Genomic DNA, 20875 nt, shown 5'->3' with positions numbered 1-20875 from the left:
TATAATTTCAGTTTGCAAAGTTGAGCATGCAAAACCTAAGTTTCATTGGCTCAGGAAACAAAACCCTCACAATTGTGACTTATTTAATTTATTATTCTTCCAAGACTAGGGCAGATTCAGTAATTACTGATATCAAACAAGGAGCTTTAAAAATGCTCTTTTGAAGTCAGTTGTTAACTTCAGATGCTGAGTGAATCTATAGCTTCAATTCAGTCTCATTTACTTTTTACCTGTCTCTGAATCAACTGAAAGGAAATGATCCAATTTCGCTATTTGGTAATAAAGATTCTACAAGATATTCCCTCTGCCAAAGCCTACCAAGTAATTAGCATGACACAGGAGTGCCCAAGTTTTTCCTTTTGGCGTGCAGAGAACTGGAGGAAGTGGGGAGGGAAGAGGTAAGCCTCATATGCAGTCCCAAGGAAGCAATTCCTATTACCAACAGTGACCTGGCCTCACATTTGTCATAAGAGCTTTGCTATAACTTAAGAGCACACTTAGATTTCTGGAGGAACTGAAAACCTGGTTAGTTATTTGGATTAGTTATTCGGTTATTTGATGTGTTTCAATGCAACATTAAACAGAACACTCTCAGAAATCCTATTCAGACCTTTGGGCTAAATGCATAAAGGTTTAAAGAAGTGCCTGGGCACACAGGGGCTTTGGGGGCAGGGTCTGTGAGCATCCCCCGGCCCCATCCATATTTTAAGTCATTGTGTGTTCAGGCAATACTTGCACACAGTTCATGTGACTACAGTGTCTGCCAGTGAGATAAGTCGATCAGTTACAAGCTTATTTATAAAATGCCACACCTGCTTTATCACATGAATGAATCCTTTGCTGTTCAGGGATTTCTTCACATTCTTCACATTTCTTTCGTTTCCTTAAGGCCACCAGTGTACAAGGCTGAGAGCCCTGCGTTCTATACCCTCAACCCAAATAACTTTCTCTTAAAGCATTCAAATTTATACTGAACATATTTACATTTCTTAAATTAATGAGCACTTGTGCACATTATTTCTAAATCACAGGTGATTCTTGAAAACAAAGCTCTAAGTGATTATTTAAAGCTTAGATGGCTTGTCAAACAAGGCCTATTCTATTATGGGAAAAGGTACATTGTAATTACAGGATCAGCTATCATTAAATTAGAATCAAAGAAAAGCCAGTTTGCCGTGTTACACCACAGAACGTCTCATTATGAAAGTATAATTGAAACTCCTTATTATTTGTAATGAAAGCGATAAACTTTTTTTTTTTTTTTTTTTTTTTGTATTGTAGCCATACAACAGTTTGCTATAAAGTGATACAATGATACTGGGGTAAAGAGTAAGCTATAATGTTTTCAAAATGGTTCTGCTGACAGATATAAAACAGGGAATCTGACCAAAAAAACTGAAAATCAAATGCAGTTAAATGTAGAGTAAATTAAATCGCAATGTTAAAAGCAGATTTAGGTTCTAAACTTATATATACCCCCCTGGAAGTAAGTCACATCAAACCAAATGGGACTTCCGTTTGAGCAGACATGTGTAGGAGCACACTGTTACTTTAACCCAGTAGTTCCCAAACTTTTGGGGGTCACTACCCACTTAGTTCCATAAACCCATCCCCAGTGTCCTCTACCACACCCTCTAAAAAGTATTATTTAGACCAGTCATATGCAAAACCCACTAAGGAAAGTAGTAACACAATAAAATGCAATTAAAACTATTTAGCTTAGTTAATTCAACAAAACTGATCCAGGGGTACAAGTCCTTCAACGTCTGATATTCATTTACACTTTCAGCACCCCATGTAATCCCACCAGCCCACGGGGGGCAGTGCCACCCACTTTGGGAACCACTGCTTCAACCAAAGGACTCTGTTTCACCTTTGTACCCACACAGTATAGATTACAGTGGTACCTCAAGTTACATACGCTTCAGGTTACATACGCTTCAGGTTACACACTCCGCTAACCCAGAAATAGTGCTTCAGGTTAAGAACTTTGCTTCAGGATAAGAACAGAAATCGGGCTCCAGCGGCGCAGCAGCAGGAGGAGGCCCCATTAGCTAAAGTGGTGCTTCAGGTTAAGAACAGTTTCAGGTTAAGAACGGACCTCCAGAACGAATTAAGTACTTAACCCGAGGTACCACTGTACAATGTTTACAAGTTTTTAAAAAATGTTTTAAAACTGAATAATCTCCAAGTTTTTGTTCACTAGATGCTTTCCCTTTTTAATACGTAGTATGATGACAATCCTACCCTCCAGACTGTAACATGTAAATGGAATACAATAGCTATACTAGTGCAAGAACCATGGTGGGGATGAAGAACTCCAATGCTGCCACAGAAAGTGAGAGTACTGACTGAAAACTGACACAAATCAGATCACAACCTCACAAGACACAGCACAGCAGCCACAAACAGCATAAAAAAGCAGGAGAAATCATCAAAGCCCTCCACCACGCACATATAGGAACGAATGACCCATGAGAATGGAATGAGATCTCCACAACTGTTTCTAGCTTTCAATGTTAGAATATGTATTGTATGTTTTGATTCTACAGGTTTTGATTCTACAGGTGCGTAAACTACCCTAGGAACATTTCGATGAAAAAATAATAATATGCAAATGAAACGAGAGTCCAGCACCAGTTAACTGAGTCACATTCTCAAGACGGCACTGACTACAGAGCAAACACTCACTTAAACAAATTTGTATGTCCTCATCCCACTTCTCACAACCAACATTAGCAGCCAGCAAATGGAATACCTGCACTTAATACATTGGTAAGAAACTGGCCATGCTGACATGATAAAGAAGGTACTAGGCTTCTTCAGGTAGTACTAGGTACTAGTGTTGCATTAAACCAGATCCAACTATAAAATTGGAGGGCGTTCATTTGAAGGACACCCACTAAGTGAGGTCAGACTTAATTTGGAAATGCACAACACTATTCTATAGGGAGCAGGTCTCCAGAGGACTAATCAGGAAGGGGCAGGTTGGTACCCTGCTTGACCTGCTGTCACAGACAGCAAAAGAGTGTGTATGTTTTCTGCCTGCATCAGTTTATTTATCCAGTGAGGTATCTGGCTGCAGGTGTTGTGGGTGACATCCTTAGGCCCCATAATAGTGTTGCCTGAAAAAGTACCCTGCATAAATGTCTCTTAGGTGGCCTGGTGAGTGGCTATCTCAAACAGCAGTTTTTCTTCTTTTGTATAACACACACACACTTGTACTTTTAATCATCTGGGTACACTCTGTTCTCTATGAAGTCTCAAATATGATTGATAGCCAGGTTGAAATTTCCTAAATTAATTCCTTAACAAACCTTCATTGAAAGATTAGGACTGCTGACACGAATTCAGACTATACGACTGGAATATTAACTGTAACTTGCTTGGCAGAAGTTCCCATTAAAGTCAATTGTACAAATCCAAGTAAAAATGGATTAGAAAGGACTGCTAGCATCACACACTCCATGATCCTGACCTGTGACTTCACCATTCCCTCCTTCCTTGCATCAGAATATTTCCTACTTTAAAAGGGGTCAAACAAAGAGTTTTCTGTGGCTTAAAAGGATCAGGAGAGCCATACTGGATCAGGCAAAGACTTATCCAGTCCACTATTCTGTTTTCACAGGGGTCAACCAGGAAGCCTGCAAGAAGGACATGAATGCCATTTGCGATGCCCCAGCAACTGGCGCTCAGACAGCAGAGGTAGAACACGGCCATCTTTGAATCTCTGCCACTGTCTCTACATAGTGATGTACAGGTTAACAGGTGGCCCTTATTTTGCTTCTAGAATACTTACAAAAGCTGATACGTCTTCTGTAATTTCCCCTTGCCCCAAATTGTGTTATTGATTTTGTAGTTCAGTTTCCTGTAATTTCTATAGCATGATTTCATGCCTTTGCTTTTTTATATTTTGGCCCAACACTTGCATGATGCACAGGACACCCACCCATAAGAACACTGTTTGTCTTCTCACCTTTTCAGATCATCATTATAAGGTCCCCTGTAGAGTGATATATCTTTTCTTTTTCTTTTCTTTTCTTTTCTTTTTGCCTGGCTACAGCTTGCCATGGTTTTATCCTTTTTTTCATCTGGAGGAAAGGGGGCAACAACATTTTTAACTCTCCTCTTCAATGAGAACCAGATTAATGCCAAGAAAATAACTAAAAGGAAGTCATCAAAGGAAGCTGCGCCTTATGGGTTTGTTCAGGCTACCAGAGTAACATGGCTGAATCATTAAAACTCCTTTTTAGATTAGAATCGCAGCATGTGTCGCTGCTTGAAAGGTTATCCATCTAGCACCGCTTGAAAAGGGGAAATGTGAAATGATAACATGTGGCCTCATGCGCCACTACGTACTCTGTAGCACACACATCTCACAGCTTCCTCTTCACAGTTTGCAGAAAGGAACAGAATGCAATAGGGCGAACTATGCCACAGGTATACCACACTAGGCAAGTTCAGCTCTATATTCATAGCTTACTAAACCATATTTCAGCAAGTAATATTTTTTTTAATTGAATTTATATACTGCCCTATTCGCGCAGGTCTCATATATATATAATAAGCATAAAGGTAAAGGTAAAGGGACCCCTGACCATTAGGTCCAGTCGTGACCGACTCTGGGGTTGCGGTGCTCATCTCGCTTTATTGGCTGAGGGAGCTGGCGTACAGTTTCCGGGTCATGTGGCCAGCATGACTAAGCCACTTCTGGCGAACCAGAGCAGCACACACGGAAATGCCGTTTACCTTCCCGCCGGAGCGGTACCTATTTATCTACTTGCACTTTAATGTGCTTTTGAACTGCTAGGTTGGCAGGAGCAGGGACTGAGCAATGGGAGCTCACCCCATTGCGGGGATTCGAACCGCCAACCTTCTGATTGGCAAGTCCTAAACTCTGTGGTTTAACTCACAGCGCCACCCGCGTCCCTATATAATAAGCATATATTCCTTCAAAATGGTAACAAAAACAGATATTAACAGCTGTGGAGATAGAGAGATATGTTTTCTGATATATTTCTCAACATTTTTTTATATTAGAAGCTGCCCCAAACATCTGTATTGAAGAACAAGGTATTAAATTCCTAAATAAATAAGCAGCAGCCTGGCTACAACTATGTATCCTCTACTAACCTCCAGATTAGCAAATATTGCAACATGTTTTACACGGGCTGCCTCTGAAGACTGTCCACAAACTTTAAAATATAGCAGCTAGGCTGCAACCAGGGGCAAGGCATTGCCACAGATATCCCATGGGCTTCTAAATGACAAAGCTGGATCTATGAGCACCCCTGGCTGCAAGCCTAACCTTTTACAGAGACTGCCATCCCATTTAGAACAAGCTAAGCACTACCTCCAGGACACGGGCAACCCACCACTACCTCCCGAGGTGAACAAACCCCACCATATAATGACTGAGGTTCAGTTTAGTAGCTCACAGTTTCTTTAATGCAACCATATGAAGTGCTTTGTTGTTTAAACTACTTGCTTTTTATAGGATAGATTCAAAACAAACCACTTCATACATGCTTTGCACCCTTCCTCTCTAAATGCAAAGCTGGAACTGAGTATTTAAACACACACAACCTTACGTTTTCAAGCCTCATGTATAGAGAACAAAGCTGGTAGGAATGGACGAAGTGGCTTATTTGGGTGCAAGAGGCTTAAAGAATTAAGTGTTTAATGTGATGGCACTGAAGAATACATGCTGATAGAAATGTAATACTTTTTCAAATGCCTGAATTCAAGTAGGATTTCAGTGTGAAGGACTTAGAGTTGTGCACATAATAGAACTTATGTAAAACCGCTTATAACGTGAATTTATACTTAAGAAACCAATTTGCACAGTTCCAGTGCATTCACATGCAAGAATCCCAGTTACAGTTCTCTCTATTTGTTATTTCATATTGTTATAGTTCAACAGAGTAAACACAAGTTTGTTCTGGCCATCCGCCCCCCCATGGAAACCACTTTCTTCTCTCACAGATAGTGGACTGAAGGAGTGGGAAAGAAGAGCTTGAGAAGACACAGGAGGCGGCGAGGAAAAACTGACCAACAGCATGAGAAAGATGCTGTTTCAAAAAGCACAATCCAGTAAAATGGATTCATATAGATAAAGACCTGGTTCAGACATAAACAATGGCTATCAGCCCGAGAACAAGTCATTGGAAATAATCCTAGTTCCATCATAAACAGGAGTTAAGACACAGTTTCCAAGTTCAGAAGTAAACAGGAACCAATGGTCGGCCACAGGGTAGCGAAAGCTGAAGTATGCTTTATAAGCCACAGACTGGAGAACCATCAATCTTACTTTCCATTTCTCCTATTCTGCTGGATAGGGCTGGGTAATATCTGGTTTTCAACATTGTGATATATCACCAGCCAAGCATCATGATATACTGATATATCACAATGTTGGCTGGCTTCATGGTTTTTCCTGCATTGTGACTTTTGCTGGCGCCTGCTTTTGTGATTCGCTGACTTCTACAGGGGATAGGGGAGAGATGAGCTGGCAAAGTTAACAGGGGCTGCTGGAATCCAGAGCAGCATTGGCTGGTTTCATGGTTTACACCACATTGTGATTTTTGCATAGGGTGCACGCACACATGCACACACTCACACACACCATGATTCACGATATATTGTCAGGTCAAAAATTATGAAACTGGTCTTACATGGACTTCAAACTGGTTTTGGACGATCTATTGATATATCGCCCAGCCCTGCTGCTGAATTAGAGCACATGTTGACATTGTGTGAAAAAAGCAAACCATTTACAATATGTACCTACATGTTTCCTGTAGTTTCCATTCTCCCCAACTACAATTTTGTGCCTACAAATGATGTTTTTCTTTCCTTCAATGTCTCCACCTACTTCCATTGTTTCCCTCCCTCCCCCCACCTCCCCTCATAGCAATTTCTCTCCCCTGCACATTTTTTAAAGGAGATAAAAATAAACAGAAAAACTATATATCTCAATAGCAACTTCAAACTCCATGTCCCATGCAGATCTGGCCTTCTTCCAAGTCTGATGAAGTGTCAAATCCTACACCACCAAGAGGGAGGAAAAGAGAGAAGGGAACAAAGAAAGGCCAACACTAGTCATAAAATCCCTGCTCTGGTGTATCAGAAAACTCTAATCTCACTTTCACTCATTAAAGATATAAAAGGCATTATTCTCAACACCGTAAGTATTGAAGTTTTAACTTTACAACAAAAAAAGCCTGAAAACACCGTAACCTGCAAGGAAAGGTAACAGCAGCCTCCAGCACTGCAAACTCAAAGGACAGCTATCCAGTAGCAACTACAGAACTAGGAACTTCAGACATCAGAAATATTCACTATGCATCCTGCAGGCCACTGCTAACCAAGGCCCAGCAGAACTAGACCAAATCCTGCAACATATGACGCACACAGCAATCAGTACAGTGCTAGACAAACATTCAAATCTGTGTAACTAAATAAAAAGGTGTGAATAAAAAGGCAAGCAATTGATCCCATGTCTCAAGATCCAGATTTGGGGGAGGGGAGCCTATGATTTTATATCTGCAAGATGAAATTCTGTAGAATATTGATGGGGAGCCCAGGGCTCTCCTAATGCTGTTGGACTTCAACTCCGACCAGGCTCAGCCAGCATGGTCAACAGTATGAGATGAGAAAGTTTATAGTCCAACAACATTGGGAGGGTGGCAGACTTCCTGTCTCTTTTGTAGAAAAAAAGTTCTTTAGTTAAGTTAATGGCCCAAGCCAAGCCTGCCAAGTATCTCTTTAAAAAGTCCAGGTGACTTGTTGCCACAGAAATCACTAGCTAGCAATACTTCCACCAAGGCACACAGACAGTTTGAATCATAAACCATTTCAAAGCAAATGAACGTAGTTTGTTGTTTTATTATTGGTGGCGTTTTCCCTTAGCTGATCTATATATTGAATAGATACAACTGACAGAAATTGCATATCCAATGGAAGTCAGACACAGCTGGTGAGATGCTGAAGTTCTATGAACAAACATGGGAACTCCCCTCATATAGTTGCCTGGTGTTAAATTTTCAGGAAATGCTTCCTGACTAATTGGAGAGTATGACAAGTTCACTTTCACTTGCAGTATTCCAATAGCATGCAACTGCCAAGGCAGCTAGTACTATCAACAGCAACTGTTTGAGTGTCAAGGGGGGGAAATCAGAAGAACGTACGTAATTCTCATCGGTGAACTCTTCAGATAGCATCGTATTTTGAGACTTTAGTCCACTTTCATGAAGACTTTTTTTTAAGGGCAAATGCAATTACAACCAACACTGGACTTTCTTGTGCTATTGCAGTCTGAAACATGAACAGTTGTTGTGACTGGCATCTTCCCAGGGGTTAAAAAAAAAACCCAAGAGGAAATTTTAAAAATAAGTCAACAGATTTTTTTTTAAGATACTACATTCTAGAGTGCTGATGTAAAATTCAGACCGTTCCCCAAACTCCTGCTTATATTTGGTAGGGGCAGACACATGAAAAAGCAAACATGGTTGTCCCCGTAGTATTTAACCCAGGTAGTACAAAGTGGAAACCTTTGAATTAGCTATTCTACCTGCATATTTGATATTCTAGTTTTCTGCCTACACGTTCCCCCTTCCCAACCAAGGTGGCTATTGCTCAGTATCACGAACCACAGGTGGGAACCTTTGTTCGAACAGACCACAAAGAGTGAACTCTTTGAGGCAGCTAGCCAGGCATTTCCTTGCTTTAGAGCTGTGTATTTTATCTTTCAAGACATCTAAAATTGCTATTTAAGAGAACCTTCCTGTCGGGCAGTGATCACCAGAAGTTTCTTTAGCCTTTAAAACAAAGAAGCTTTTATAAGTCATATCCTTAAGAAGGGGCACTTGTTTAAAATTCACTATTTTCAACTGCTTCAATATTCTATTCCCATTTATTATTTTCAAAACCACACCTTCAAGAAGGAAAACAAGGAACACAAAGGGGGGGGGAGAGTAAAGACACAATTTTGTGTCTTTTTAAGTCACTTCTCAGACTCACTTGATCATCTTGGACCAGTTACCAGATATCAGCGTAACTTACCTCACATAACTATTATGGAAACAATAACACTCCAAAGTGTTCAATCTCTCTTTATTCCCTGATATTAGTTCTTTATATTTCTGCATAATACTAGCATCACAACAAAGGTAGAATAGTGTACAGTAGTACCTCAGGTTAAGTACTTAATTCGTTCCGGAGGTCCGTATTTAACCTGAAACCGTTCTTAACCTGAAGCACCACTTTAGCTAATGGGGCCTCCTGCTGCCGCCCCGCCGCTGGAGCACGATTTCTGTTCTCATCCTGAAGCAAAGTTCTTAATCTGAAGCACTATTTCTGGGTTAGCAGAGTCTGTAACCTGAAGCGTATGTAACCTGAAGCATATGTAACCTGAGGTACCACTGTATTTGATACATGAAGTTTTGCAAATTTCAAAAGGGCATCGCATCTAAAACCAGTAGAAATTGATGTTTTAACCACAGTAAATTTGTTCTGCTTTCCCCCCACATTAAATTGTTTCTCCCATGCTTTCTCCCACTCACTCAGCAATCCTGAAGTACTAATTAAACACAGTACTCCTTTCCTCCCAACAAAGTTAAATGCAGCCAGCATTACAAAGCAAAGCAAAACAATATGCTGAAGTCTGAGTAGGTGGGAATAATTTTCAAAGATAAGGGCAAATAAAGAGTTTTCATTCAAGAATGGCAATGGTCACACATCTAACGAAGCTCAAGAATGGATTGACCCAATATTAAATTGAAAACAAAGAGTATATTAGAATGTGAATCCATATTAGCATGGAAGCATCTTCGTTATGTCCTCTTTATATTAATTGTACCAAATATGAGGAGTGTATAACCAAGATGCTTCCATAGTAATCCATATTTGTTCTTTTTATTATGAACCGCAATAAATATTCTGGAATGTTTAAAGATTAGTTTGTATCTTCAATGTGGTTTTTTAAAAAGCTTATTAAAATTATAACAGTGTGATCCTAAGAATTTCTACTGAAAAGTACTGGTAAGTTACAATACACTGATTTTAAGGAATCTTACTCTCCAGAAATTGAGCATATCACTGCAGTATGGGGTTTTCCTTTAGGGAAACAGTTGCCATTCCTGGTTCTGATATTATTAAAGGTTTAACAGATGCCAAGAAAGTATATTAGATAACAAAGGTGCACTCTGAAACTTCCTGGGGCCAAATAACAATCCCACCCCCAACCCACCCCCGGTGCTAGACTACACAAGTGGCAGAACTTCCACTGTCACCTTTCCATAGAAGCCAATATTCAAGCCACCTCTTTCTGTCTCTTGAAATCAGAATTGCTTTATTTGTTACCTAGGCCGTCCTACACTAGTGATTATTACACATGTAGATTTGAGTTCCACACTTAAACTGAGGCTTATGCCATTGGGTTGTACTGAATGCTCCACATGGTTAGTTCCACTGGCATGATGCAAATTCCGTTTTGTATCCTTCCGTTGCACGTTCCCACAATCTGCTGAGAGCACACAGTGGGCTGGAAGGAACGGCTGAGGGAGAAAAAGTTCCACTGTACACACACACAGAAGACCTTTGCACCAGTGAAGCTGCAACATTGGATACTATAATCTATACAGTGGTACCTCAGGTTACATATGCTTCAGGTTACATACGCTTCAGGTTACAGACTCCGCTAACCCAGAAATAGTACCTCAGGTTAAGAACTTTGCTTCAGGATGAGAACAGAAATCGTACAGCAGTGGCACAGGAGCAGTGGGAAGCCCCATTAGCTAAAGTGGTGCTTCAGGTTACGAACAGTTTCAGGTTAAGAACGGACCTCTGGAATGAATTAAGTACGTAACCAGAGGTACCACTGTGAACACAATTGAAAATCCTGATAGGTTAAAAGTCAGCTCAAGCATACTCTGTAAAGCACATCTGCTATTTTAAAGTATGCAATTCTTTAAAATTACTGTACAGTGGTACCTCGGGTTAAGTACTTAATTCGTTCCAGAGGTCCGTTCTTAACCTGAAACTGTTCTTAACCTGAAGCACCACTTTAGCTAATGGGGCCTCCTGCTGCTGCCGCCGCTCCACTGCCACGCGATTTCTGTTCTCATCCTGAAGCAAAGTTCTTAACCTGAGGTACTATTTCTTGGTTAGCGCAGTCTGTAACCTGAAGCATATGTAACCCAAGGTACCACTGTATAGGTATATTTCTATTGCTGTCTCCTCGCTGTGCATTTTTTGCAAACCAGAGCTGAATTACATAAACATTTATATCTGTTAACAAGCAAGGCAGTACAAAATTGTTATTTTGTTGCATAAGTAAAGATAGAAAAGCCAATTAAAGTGTAATACTAAGTTGATTGTGCCTGTCAGTTTAAATATTATTAAAAAAAAAAAAAAACTCTTAACACTGATGAATGTAATAACCAAAATAACATCAGAAGTCTATCCTAGCATGCTAGCCATACCTGTGCTTTCACATTCCTTTAAATCTCTGTGTAGGTCATAGTAGAGATTTAAACTCACAAGTCCATTACATTCCAGGAAGAGTAAGAGAAGTTATTAAATACAACAGTGCATGTGTTAAAACTTTCAAAACATAAATTATTAGTTACAGAATGGCAGTTTGGCCTTAGTAAAATAATAATTTCAGCAAGTAAAATCCAGCACAAGCAAGTAACAGGGCTTCTCCTTCCTGTCCTCCCCACTGGAGACCCCCAGCACACCCCCCAAAATCTAGGGAATGCCTTGAGAGAGAACCAGTCCTGTTGCACAAGCAAATTTCCAATGTACAAGTGGGCAGGCATCATTTGGTGTCACTCAGTGATCTTACGAGGTCCTTGAATGACAAATAGCGGAAAACATATGAACAGTAGGCTGTAAACCACCTCCGATATCTGCAGGGCTTCCAGATTCGTATTATACTTCTAAGTCATGGCTCTCTCATTGAAAAAAAATCTACACCTCCTGGCTGCTGAGTACATAATGAACATTTGGTGTTTAAGAGATTGTATTACTACTTTCAAAAATACAAAAACAAAGTCTTTGGAAAAAAGAGATCGTTCAATCACTGCTTGAAAAGTCACAGGAGTCATAAACACCATATTTTAACTGAATTTATTAAGTCCAATGATATATAAGCATATATTCTCTGGACAGCTCACAAACAAGTGAGAATAAAATGCAACACTAATATATAACAGTAAACAGCATAAAAATTAGTTTTACTGACAGCCATTCATATGCCTGGATAGCTCAGTTGATTAGAGAATGGTGCTGGTTACACAAAGGTTTCAGGTTCAATTCCCGTATGGGGCAGCTGCATATTCCTGCACTGCAAGGAGTTGGACTAGATGACCCTCAGGGTCCCTTCCAACTCTACAATTCTATAATAACATGGTGATATAATAAAATAGCCAGATTGAGAAGCCCAGATAGCAATCCTTGCAGCTTTAACATATGCCCAAAAAGCTCCTTGCAGTGTAAGTCTACAATGTCTTCTGTAAATATATTCTGTAAAGACTACTGCTTGTTGCTTTGTTATTTTATTAGCAAAAACTAATAACAAAATGCTTTTACTTTAGGGCAATTCCACCATACATGGAAATATGCACCAATGGACTACTTAAAATTTATAAATCGCCTAAAAATCTACCAGGCAGTGCACAAGTGTATGCCAATCTTCCAATCAATAGTTCGAGACTTTTGCTTTTTGTGTTTTCTTCTTACACGTTTTATTTATATATATACTGAACACAACTCTCAACCATGTACAGCATGATTGGAAATAACTTTTTGTCCTTCTCCAATAATATGAAAACTTGGGCTCACCCAATGAAATTGACTAGCAATATATTCAGAACAATAGATTTAGATGAAGTACTTTTTCACAGAATGCAAAACTTACGGAATTCACTGGCACAAGATGTGGTGATGGCCACTGGCTTACATGGCTTTAAAGGGGGTTTAGCAAAATTTGCAAAGAACAAAGTGTTATTAGCCATGATATTTAAATGGTACCTCCAGGTTCAGACACAGCCTGCTGGGTACAATAGTGTAGGAGAACTATTGTCCATGCCCTGCTTGTGGACTTCCTAGAGACTTCTAGTGAGCCAACATGAGAAACAGGGCGCTGCAGCTTTGTTGTGAACGCCTGACATACAGCACAGCTTTACTTTTCCCTACATAAGTGAATTGCATGCTGCAACTGCAACCCATTGACCTTGCCAGATGCAAGATAATGGCCCCCACTGACTGACTTCTATGGAAGAAACAATAGATTATGGCTGGGAAGGTTATGGAGCCAAGGTCAAACAAGACACCTCATATGACATGGGAATTCCAAACATTAGCATTAGTTATCTAGGATAAAGTAATGTCAACATCAACTGATACAAGAGTTGTGTGAACTAGTAATCTGCTACTAATTTTACCTAAAGAAGATTATTGATTATTAGCACCATGAGTTGAAAATAAACGTGATTAGAAATAGAAGTCACTGTTCAGAATTTTAAGAGTAAACAATACTCCCACCTGTAACATATTTTAGTTGAATTCTTTCTGCACTGCACTCTAGCTAAAATTCTGGCATTCCAGCAGCAAAAACAAAATAAACTATTGGATTATATTGCTGGCTTTTGGGCCTTGAAGTTATGAAAACATTCTTGGTATCCAAAGCAACATCTTAATTTAGTGTGCTTGTTTAAAATACAGATAAACAATTTTTTCTCCTTTAAAATATAATGTAACTTCACGAAAGGGAAAGTGTACAACTATCTTCAAAAGACTTTTAAACATATTTATCCCTCTGCACCAGGGCAAGCAACTATTCTTATTAGATCATTTGTACATAACATACAACTGACAGAAGGCAAAATCCAACATTAGTCACACATAGAAAAGACCCATTAAAATCAATGGGCAAGTAACTTAAGACCATTGATTTAAAAGTGTCTATGTAGAGTATGATAGGTTGAATATCACCCAAATGAAATAGAGATCATTATCAAAATACAAATCATAGTATAATTATACCTTTCTTCTGCATTATCCATTACAGAACAGAGTTATTTCACTTTAGGAACACTCCATTTGAGGACTAGCACAAGTATTCCTTCCCTTTAGCACTTTTCCCTTTCTGGAGCAATTAAGATGAAAAACACAAATGCCAGTCCTGACAACAAGTCTTTAATTTGTTGACTAGTGTATTTTGAGGAACTGCACCCTTTTCATTGAGAAATCCCTCTCCCAGATTCTGCTCCTATCTCAGGTATGCAGAGTAATAAATAACTAAGATTCAGGAAAATTCGCAAAAGGTAAATACAAGAGGCAGGCCTAATTCGGGTGATTTCTGTAGCTGAGTTTCTGTTTAGGTCAGCTCAAGAGCACAGTGCAATTCTATGCATGTTTACTCAGAAATAATCCCTCCCTATACAGCAGGAATGGAGAACCTTTGGCCCTCCACTTCTGACGGGGATCCCAACACCCATCAACCACAGGAATATGGCCAATGGTCAAGAATGATGGAAGCTGGAGTACAGCAACACCTATCCATTCCTTATATACCTAATTTTATTAACATCACAAAAGTTCAAGAGTTAAAGCTTGTATTTTTAATTCAGGAATTACCAAAAAAATGAAGTATGCTGATAAATCTTTAAATATGCACATAAAGCATATCTCCAAATAAAATTCTTTTCAGAAGTTAAAAACCTAACAAATACCTGCCAATCTCAGAGTTTACCATACCATGAATGCTACTAAGAGGGCTCTTTCACTCTGCACATAAACAAACCATGATCCCTAACTTCATATTACATCAAAACCTGGAATTGTAGTTTGGTTCGCTCCTGGCAAACTGAGATCTATAGGTTTGTTCTTGATTTACTAGACATGGTTTACTGGGAGCATAACAAGCCCTGGTTCAGATGTTACCCAAAACAGTGATCACAGAATTGCTTCCAGTACCTGGCCAATTGTGTGATAAGACAAACCACATATATGTGTATTTGAAAGTGAGCTGACCGGGGGGGGGGGCAGTGGGAGAAATGCTCTCATTCTTCACCAGTTGAACTGACAAGATGCCATTGCCCATCAGGGCCGTCTTTACCCAGGGGTGCAAGGGGTGCGGGGCACCCAGGCGCCAAATTCTGGGGGGAGAGCAGGGAGATCTCTCTGGAAAGTCTCGCTCACCAAAGCCGGGAGGAGGGGAAGTGACAGGAAAGAGGGAGAGACAGACAGAAAGAGAACGTGCCTATCTAGCGACAGGAGCGCACACAGGCTCCGGAAGAAGAACTCGTATATGCGCACTCGCAAGGGCCCTCCCAGCTCCTCTAGAAATAAGGTTACTCTCACAATGAAAGGCTGCCCGAGATGGCTCTCCCACGCATGCGCATAATGCCTGCCCGTCTCATCTTTCAGACACCTCCCTATGACCGTAAGTGAATGCATGGAGTCTTTACACTGACTCCCAATGTGTTCTTTGTCTTCTTTAGAAAAGCTGGTTTTAAACAAAACACACACAAAAAAACCTCCTTTTGGAGCCGTACAGGTGTGAGCACTATTTTTCAAATTATAATAGTGACATAAGGCATAATAAAAGTTAATTTGGGAGCGCTGGGTGGATCTTTGCACCACAGCGGCGCATATGCTAAAGACGGCCCTATGGCCCATTCTGAAAAGTGTGCAGTGCCTAAATAACTTGTGCATGGCAAGAGATATATGGATGCAGCAGACGGGGGAGGGAGTACAGAATTTCAAGGGGGCTCTTTCAAAGTATGTGCAATCACACCCTGTCCACATGAAAGATACAGTCCAAGACCGCACAGAGAAGAAAAAACACTCCCAAGTGTGCAAAACATTTTTTCCCCTGCCCTGACCAGTCCTGCAATTCTGGTTTTATGGTAAGGCATTAAATTAGAGCCCCAGGGAACTCCCGAAGAGACACGTACTACCTTCAACTTCACAAATATTTTAAAAGGCATTTTGCAGTGTGCACAGTAAATTTTCTAAGCCACAAACAAGTGGCCCAAACAAGTTAATAAAACCTAATGTAATTGGGTCCTAAAAAAACAGAAATGATTAGCTCTGCAGAAAAACAGAAGCCTATAATTACTCTTATTTCATGATGGCTGCGTCAAGAGTCTTTTCAAGTAGAACCAGGAATCCAACATACAGAACAATGCTTTGACAGACAGACACATCAGGTGTTTGAATTAGAGGACCAAATTACATTTACAGGCAAGTGGCATAATTGTAGCCAGAGAGTACTTTTAACAGAAGAAGTGCCAGTTTGGGTGGGTTATTGAAGGTTATGGCACTTCAGTAGCAAAGCCACTGGTTGTACCATATTGCAAACACAGTAGCCTGCTTTGGAGAAGGTGACAGTAAACAAGATGAACAGGCATCTGAATCCCCCATGGTTCAGGGGCAGGTGCTGGGGCATTTAAAGGCAGAGAAATGGTTAAAACACCTCTCTCCTGCGGTGCTGTTTCTCTAGTACTCCCAACTGCAGGCTCCCTGAACAGGTTTTTCCTGTTTCAAAAAGGGCCATCAGGCTACCACTACATGCATTTGTACATAACATGAAGTTTAGCTCTTCTGTTTATGACAAGTAAATGGCACTTGTTTGTTTTTACCATGAAGCATTCACAAGAAAAAGGACTGGAAACTTTTGCTTGAAACTCACCAGATCGGGATTTAATGATGTTGCTAAACTCATTGCGCCCTCCATCTAGTCCTTCATCCAAAACCTTGGCCATCCTTTTTCCGCCCCAGCTTCAGAATTCCTGAGCAGAATTATTTAAAATCTTTGTCCACACAGCTCACACTCCAGCCTGCTTTTGAAGTAATACCTGAAACATAAACACACTCAAATAAATACATGTAAATAGTTTTTCTCAAGTAGGACTTTATACGTTATCGCTGTAACTATTTCAATACCTTCAATCCATGCCTCCTCATTTTTAAAACTGTGTAATTAAAAATCCTCATTTGCTGCTGCTCCTTTTAAGCCTTGGACTAGTTCCTTATCTTACAGATGCCCGAAGGTCAATTTACTCTGTAATCAGAGTCTATGGGAGGATAGACTCCAGGAGAGGATAAAAAAGGAAGACCTAAGGAGGCTGCTGACAAATTCTAGAACTCAGCTTTTCAGTACTACCCACTTAATTACATGGTACCATGCTGTGCTTTCAGAGTGCTTTTTAAACTTAGTATCCATGACAGTGTGTGTGTATGGGCAAAGGTCAAGCAATATCTAGTAAGTCACAATCAAAATCCAATTAGCCTGCGTTATAAGGTTACTTACAGATATATTCCATACACAATCAAATGCAATTCAATCCTGTATTTGTTTACTGACAAGTCCTTCTGAATTTAGTGGGACTTTGCTTCAGGTAAATGTGTATAGGATTGCATCCTTACACTTTGTAAGAGCACAGTTCTCATCACTGCCTGCCACTTTAAAGAAATCCTGGCCCACAGACTTGAACACAGCTTGGGAGTGGCTGGGTTGACTTCCTTATTTATGTGGAAGGAAACAGTTTTCCAGCTGTTCCAAAGCCTGCCTGGATGAGACTGGTTAGCTCTCCGAAAGATACAGGGAGGGGGAAGAGTTATTTGCCTCTTATATAGTTTAGCCATATAACATTTTAGGTGGAAGACAATGTAGTCTCTCAACATGAACCCTGTCTATTTTCTAACTTTTATTTCCTACAAAAAAGGAGATAATGATACTAATCTACTAAAGCCTCAATGCAGTATTAATACATTTTCCCACCATTCCCCAAGGGCTTAGAATTGTTTACAATATATCATCATTTATTTGTATTACAGCCACCTTCTAAGGTTCAATGGAGCTGAGAGATAGAATTTGCTGTAGGCCATCATGCAAGCAATAAGATAAAAAGAGGATATGGACTTCAGCTTTCCAAGAGTATCACTCCATGAGTCTCTTGAGGAAAAGAAGAGAGACCAAATTATGTCATGAGTCTTGAGATGAGGAAATCTGCTCAGACTTTCACTCAACATGTGACTGCTTGAATTGCCAGGTACAACTGTCAAAGTCAAGTTTCACACGTAGAATGAGTTTGGATTCCATCCAGCCCAAACGCTCAGCCCTTCCCAGCTGTCCACACACACTATACGCACACTTAAACAACCACAGCATACGTAATCTGTTCATATTCTAGTTGCCTTTCAAAGGTACTTTTGCTACAATGACTTCTGCCCAGAAAATATTCTAGACCCCTTGCCTCAGAATCTGCTTGTATGCCCAAGTCCACACATCTTTCCAGATATTGCACACATTAATCTCAAGGGAAACGGCCAGTCCACTTCAGCAGAACCCTGAGCTTGCCTGAAGCAGGACAGCCAGTGCCTGCTCTCATCACATTCTGCTTCGAAGCAAAGCAAGCAAGGTTTTTTTTTAATTAGAAACAAATCCAAGTAAGTTAAAAACAACAACAACAGAAGTGAGGTCACTGTTCTCTTGCCTTAAAATAACCAGTGACTATTCCACAAGCTACTACATATGTGTCTGGAGGGAGTGTAAGGCAGATAAGGAAGAGGGTGGCAGCTGCCTTCCACCTCAAGTGGAAGCAACAGGTGGTTTCCCCTACTCATTTTACCCACCAATGCCTCCATGCATAGGTGGGCACAACCAGGGCCATCAAACCCACTAGCACTTCTTCACAGGAAAAGAATTAACTCTAGCCTAAGCCTCCTTTGATTCCCTTTCCACAAAATGCATGCAGGTAGTGAGATTCGTATCTCTGATAAGCTAATGAGAAATTTGTGTTTCATAGAAGCTTTGAGCGCACCTAGAACTCCAAAGGTGAGCGAGACAAGCGACCATTTTGCGGAGCTTTTAAACCTGTACCTGCTCTTTTGGGAAGGAGGAGGCAAAGACAGTTAAAGAAAGTGGCACACACTTTCAGCGATTAAAGCCTCCTTGCATTGCAAGCATCCTACCACTGACAATCTAAGCTGGGCGCCCAGACCCACGTTCCAAATAGAATGGAAGGCTTTCCTGTATTATTATCCCATTCCAAAGAAGGTATCCGATGAAGCGGCCTCTCCGCCTCCAAAGCCTATGGCACACGACGAATTTGCCAACTCTTTTCAAGTGCTACTCTTTTTTTCCTGGAAATAGATCAGTGAGTCCACTAATGCCACGTGTGGCACAAGAAAAGCAGGAGCAGCACCAAGGAATTGGGTGATCCCCTTCGTCTCCCATAAGGGGTGGTGGAGAGAGAGAGAGAGAAGGGGGTTTGCTACGACCTACGAGTCAGACTCCAATCCCCACGTGCATCCAGGTTCTCTGCAGAGTTTTGTCCCCCAGCTGACTGCTCGTTTCCTGAGGAGAACTGCAACCCCCCACCAAACACCAGGCTTTGAAACTCTTGTCTGTCTGTGGTCTCCAATCCACCAGGCTCGCGGGGGGAGACGAGAGAGAGCTGCTGCCCTTTTGTCCTCCCCTGCGCGGAATCGCATTACGCTCTTCGGCGTCGTCAATTATTCACCAGCTTACCTGCTGGAAAGAAGCAGGAGGAGAGAAGCGCCGGCCAGATCCGCTGCTGCCCCGGCCAAGTCAAATCACAGGCTCCATTCCGCGCAGGGCTGCTGCTGCTGCTGCTGCTTTCTCACCCTCTCAAAGGGACAAAAGTAAAATGAAACCCAGCGCCGACAGCCTGAAGAAGTTGCTAAACCAAAACCCTCGGACCAAAAGAAAGTTTCGGCGTCCCAACTGCTCGCTCCGCGCCCCGAGGCTGCCTCTCGCTCCGCTCCTTGAGGCTGCCGGGGGAGGAGGAAGAGCCTCTCCCACCACCGCCCCCTCAGGGCGGACCCTCCCTCGCGCCCTCCTTCCCTCCCCGCCTCGGCTCCTCCTGGGGCCCCCGGGATTCCTCGCTCGCTAGGAGGGGAGGACGCGGCTGCGAAGGGCGGGCGATACAGCCAGCCTGACTCGCCTCTCGCCTCAGCCACTTGGGCAGCCTGCGCCCCTCCTGCAACTTGGAGTTTGCACGACGACGCCGCCGCCGCCGCCGCCTGGATAAGGACTCTCTCAGCGAACTTTTTTTCGCGGCGCCTGAAACTTTGTTCCTGGAACGCGCGCGCGCGCGCAACCACTCGCTCTGCCTCCCTCCCTGCTTCCTTCCCTCGTCGGAGCTGCAGCGCAGGCAGCGCCACACTCTAGCGCTGGGAACGCGGCGTGGCAGCGTCACGTGGCCTGCCGCCCTGCCAATCAACTCGGACCCCCTTTCCTGTGCCTGGGGCGCCCGGCCGAGCGTGGGACTCTTCGACAGGAGGGCTCTAGGTTCGAGCCCCGCTTGGGGCAGAAGAGGCCTGCATTGCAGGGGGTTGGGCTAGATGACCCTCGTGGTGTACCGCCCTCCCAACATAAAAAAAATCCTTCCAGTAGCACCTTTAAGACCAACTAAGTTAGTTCTTGGTATGAGCTTTCGTGTGCAAGCACACTTCTTCAGATACCATCTGGTATCTGAAGAAGTGTGCTTGCACACGAAAGCTCATACCAAGAACTAACTTAGTTGGTCTTAAAGGTGCTACTGGAAGGATTTTTTTTATTTTGACTATGGCAGACAAACACGGCTACCTATCTGTAACTAACGCCCTCCCAACGCTACAGTTTTATGATTCTAGGACCGCACTCGCCCAATGAGGTCGGTGTGTCAGCTGCTACCCCGTCGGAGGAGAAACTCAAGATTGCCCAGAGCTGGAACCCTTTACTGCCTTTCCCTTAAAGGCACACCCCACCCCAAAGTTAAACTAAGAAATTGTGCAGCCAGGCCATAGACTAGCTTGCTCGGAAATGCGTGTCTCAATGTGCTGGAGAGGGGATTCA

General features: G+C 41.8%; 1 protein-coding gene across 3 annotated transcripts in view; it reads right to left on the bottom strand.

Annotated features, from left to right (window-relative positions):
- UTRN (utrophin) overlaps positions 1–19829 on the bottom strand; it is a gene marked incomplete at its 3' end in the record, with an annotated part of 327288 nt that extends 307459 nt beyond the window's left edge. The window contains exons 1-2 of one of the 3 annotated variants that reach the window (XM_080998526.1): positions 19547–19829; positions 16703–16868 (exon numbers count right to left, since the gene is read on the bottom strand). In XM_080998526.1, the coding sequence (XP_080854652.1) occupies positions 16703–16775 (73 nt within the window). In that variant the 5' untranslated portion in view covers positions 16776–16868; positions 19547–19829. Of the gene's footprint in view, positions 1–16702; positions 16869–19543 lie in introns of all 3 variants that reach the window. The other 2 variants (XM_080998525.1, XM_080998524.1) reach the window with 2 other exon arrangements.
- Positions 19830–20875: the final 1046 nt, after the last annotated feature.

The sequence above is a fragment of the Podarcis pityusensis genome (assembly GCF_964106645.2).
Source record: "Podarcis pityusensis genome assembly, chromosome: 3".
Classification (NCBI taxonomy): Eukaryota; Metazoa; Chordata; class Lepidosauria; order Squamata; family Lacertidae; genus Podarcis; species Podarcis pityusensis.
This window is presented reverse-complemented; position numbering and strand designations above follow the sequence as displayed.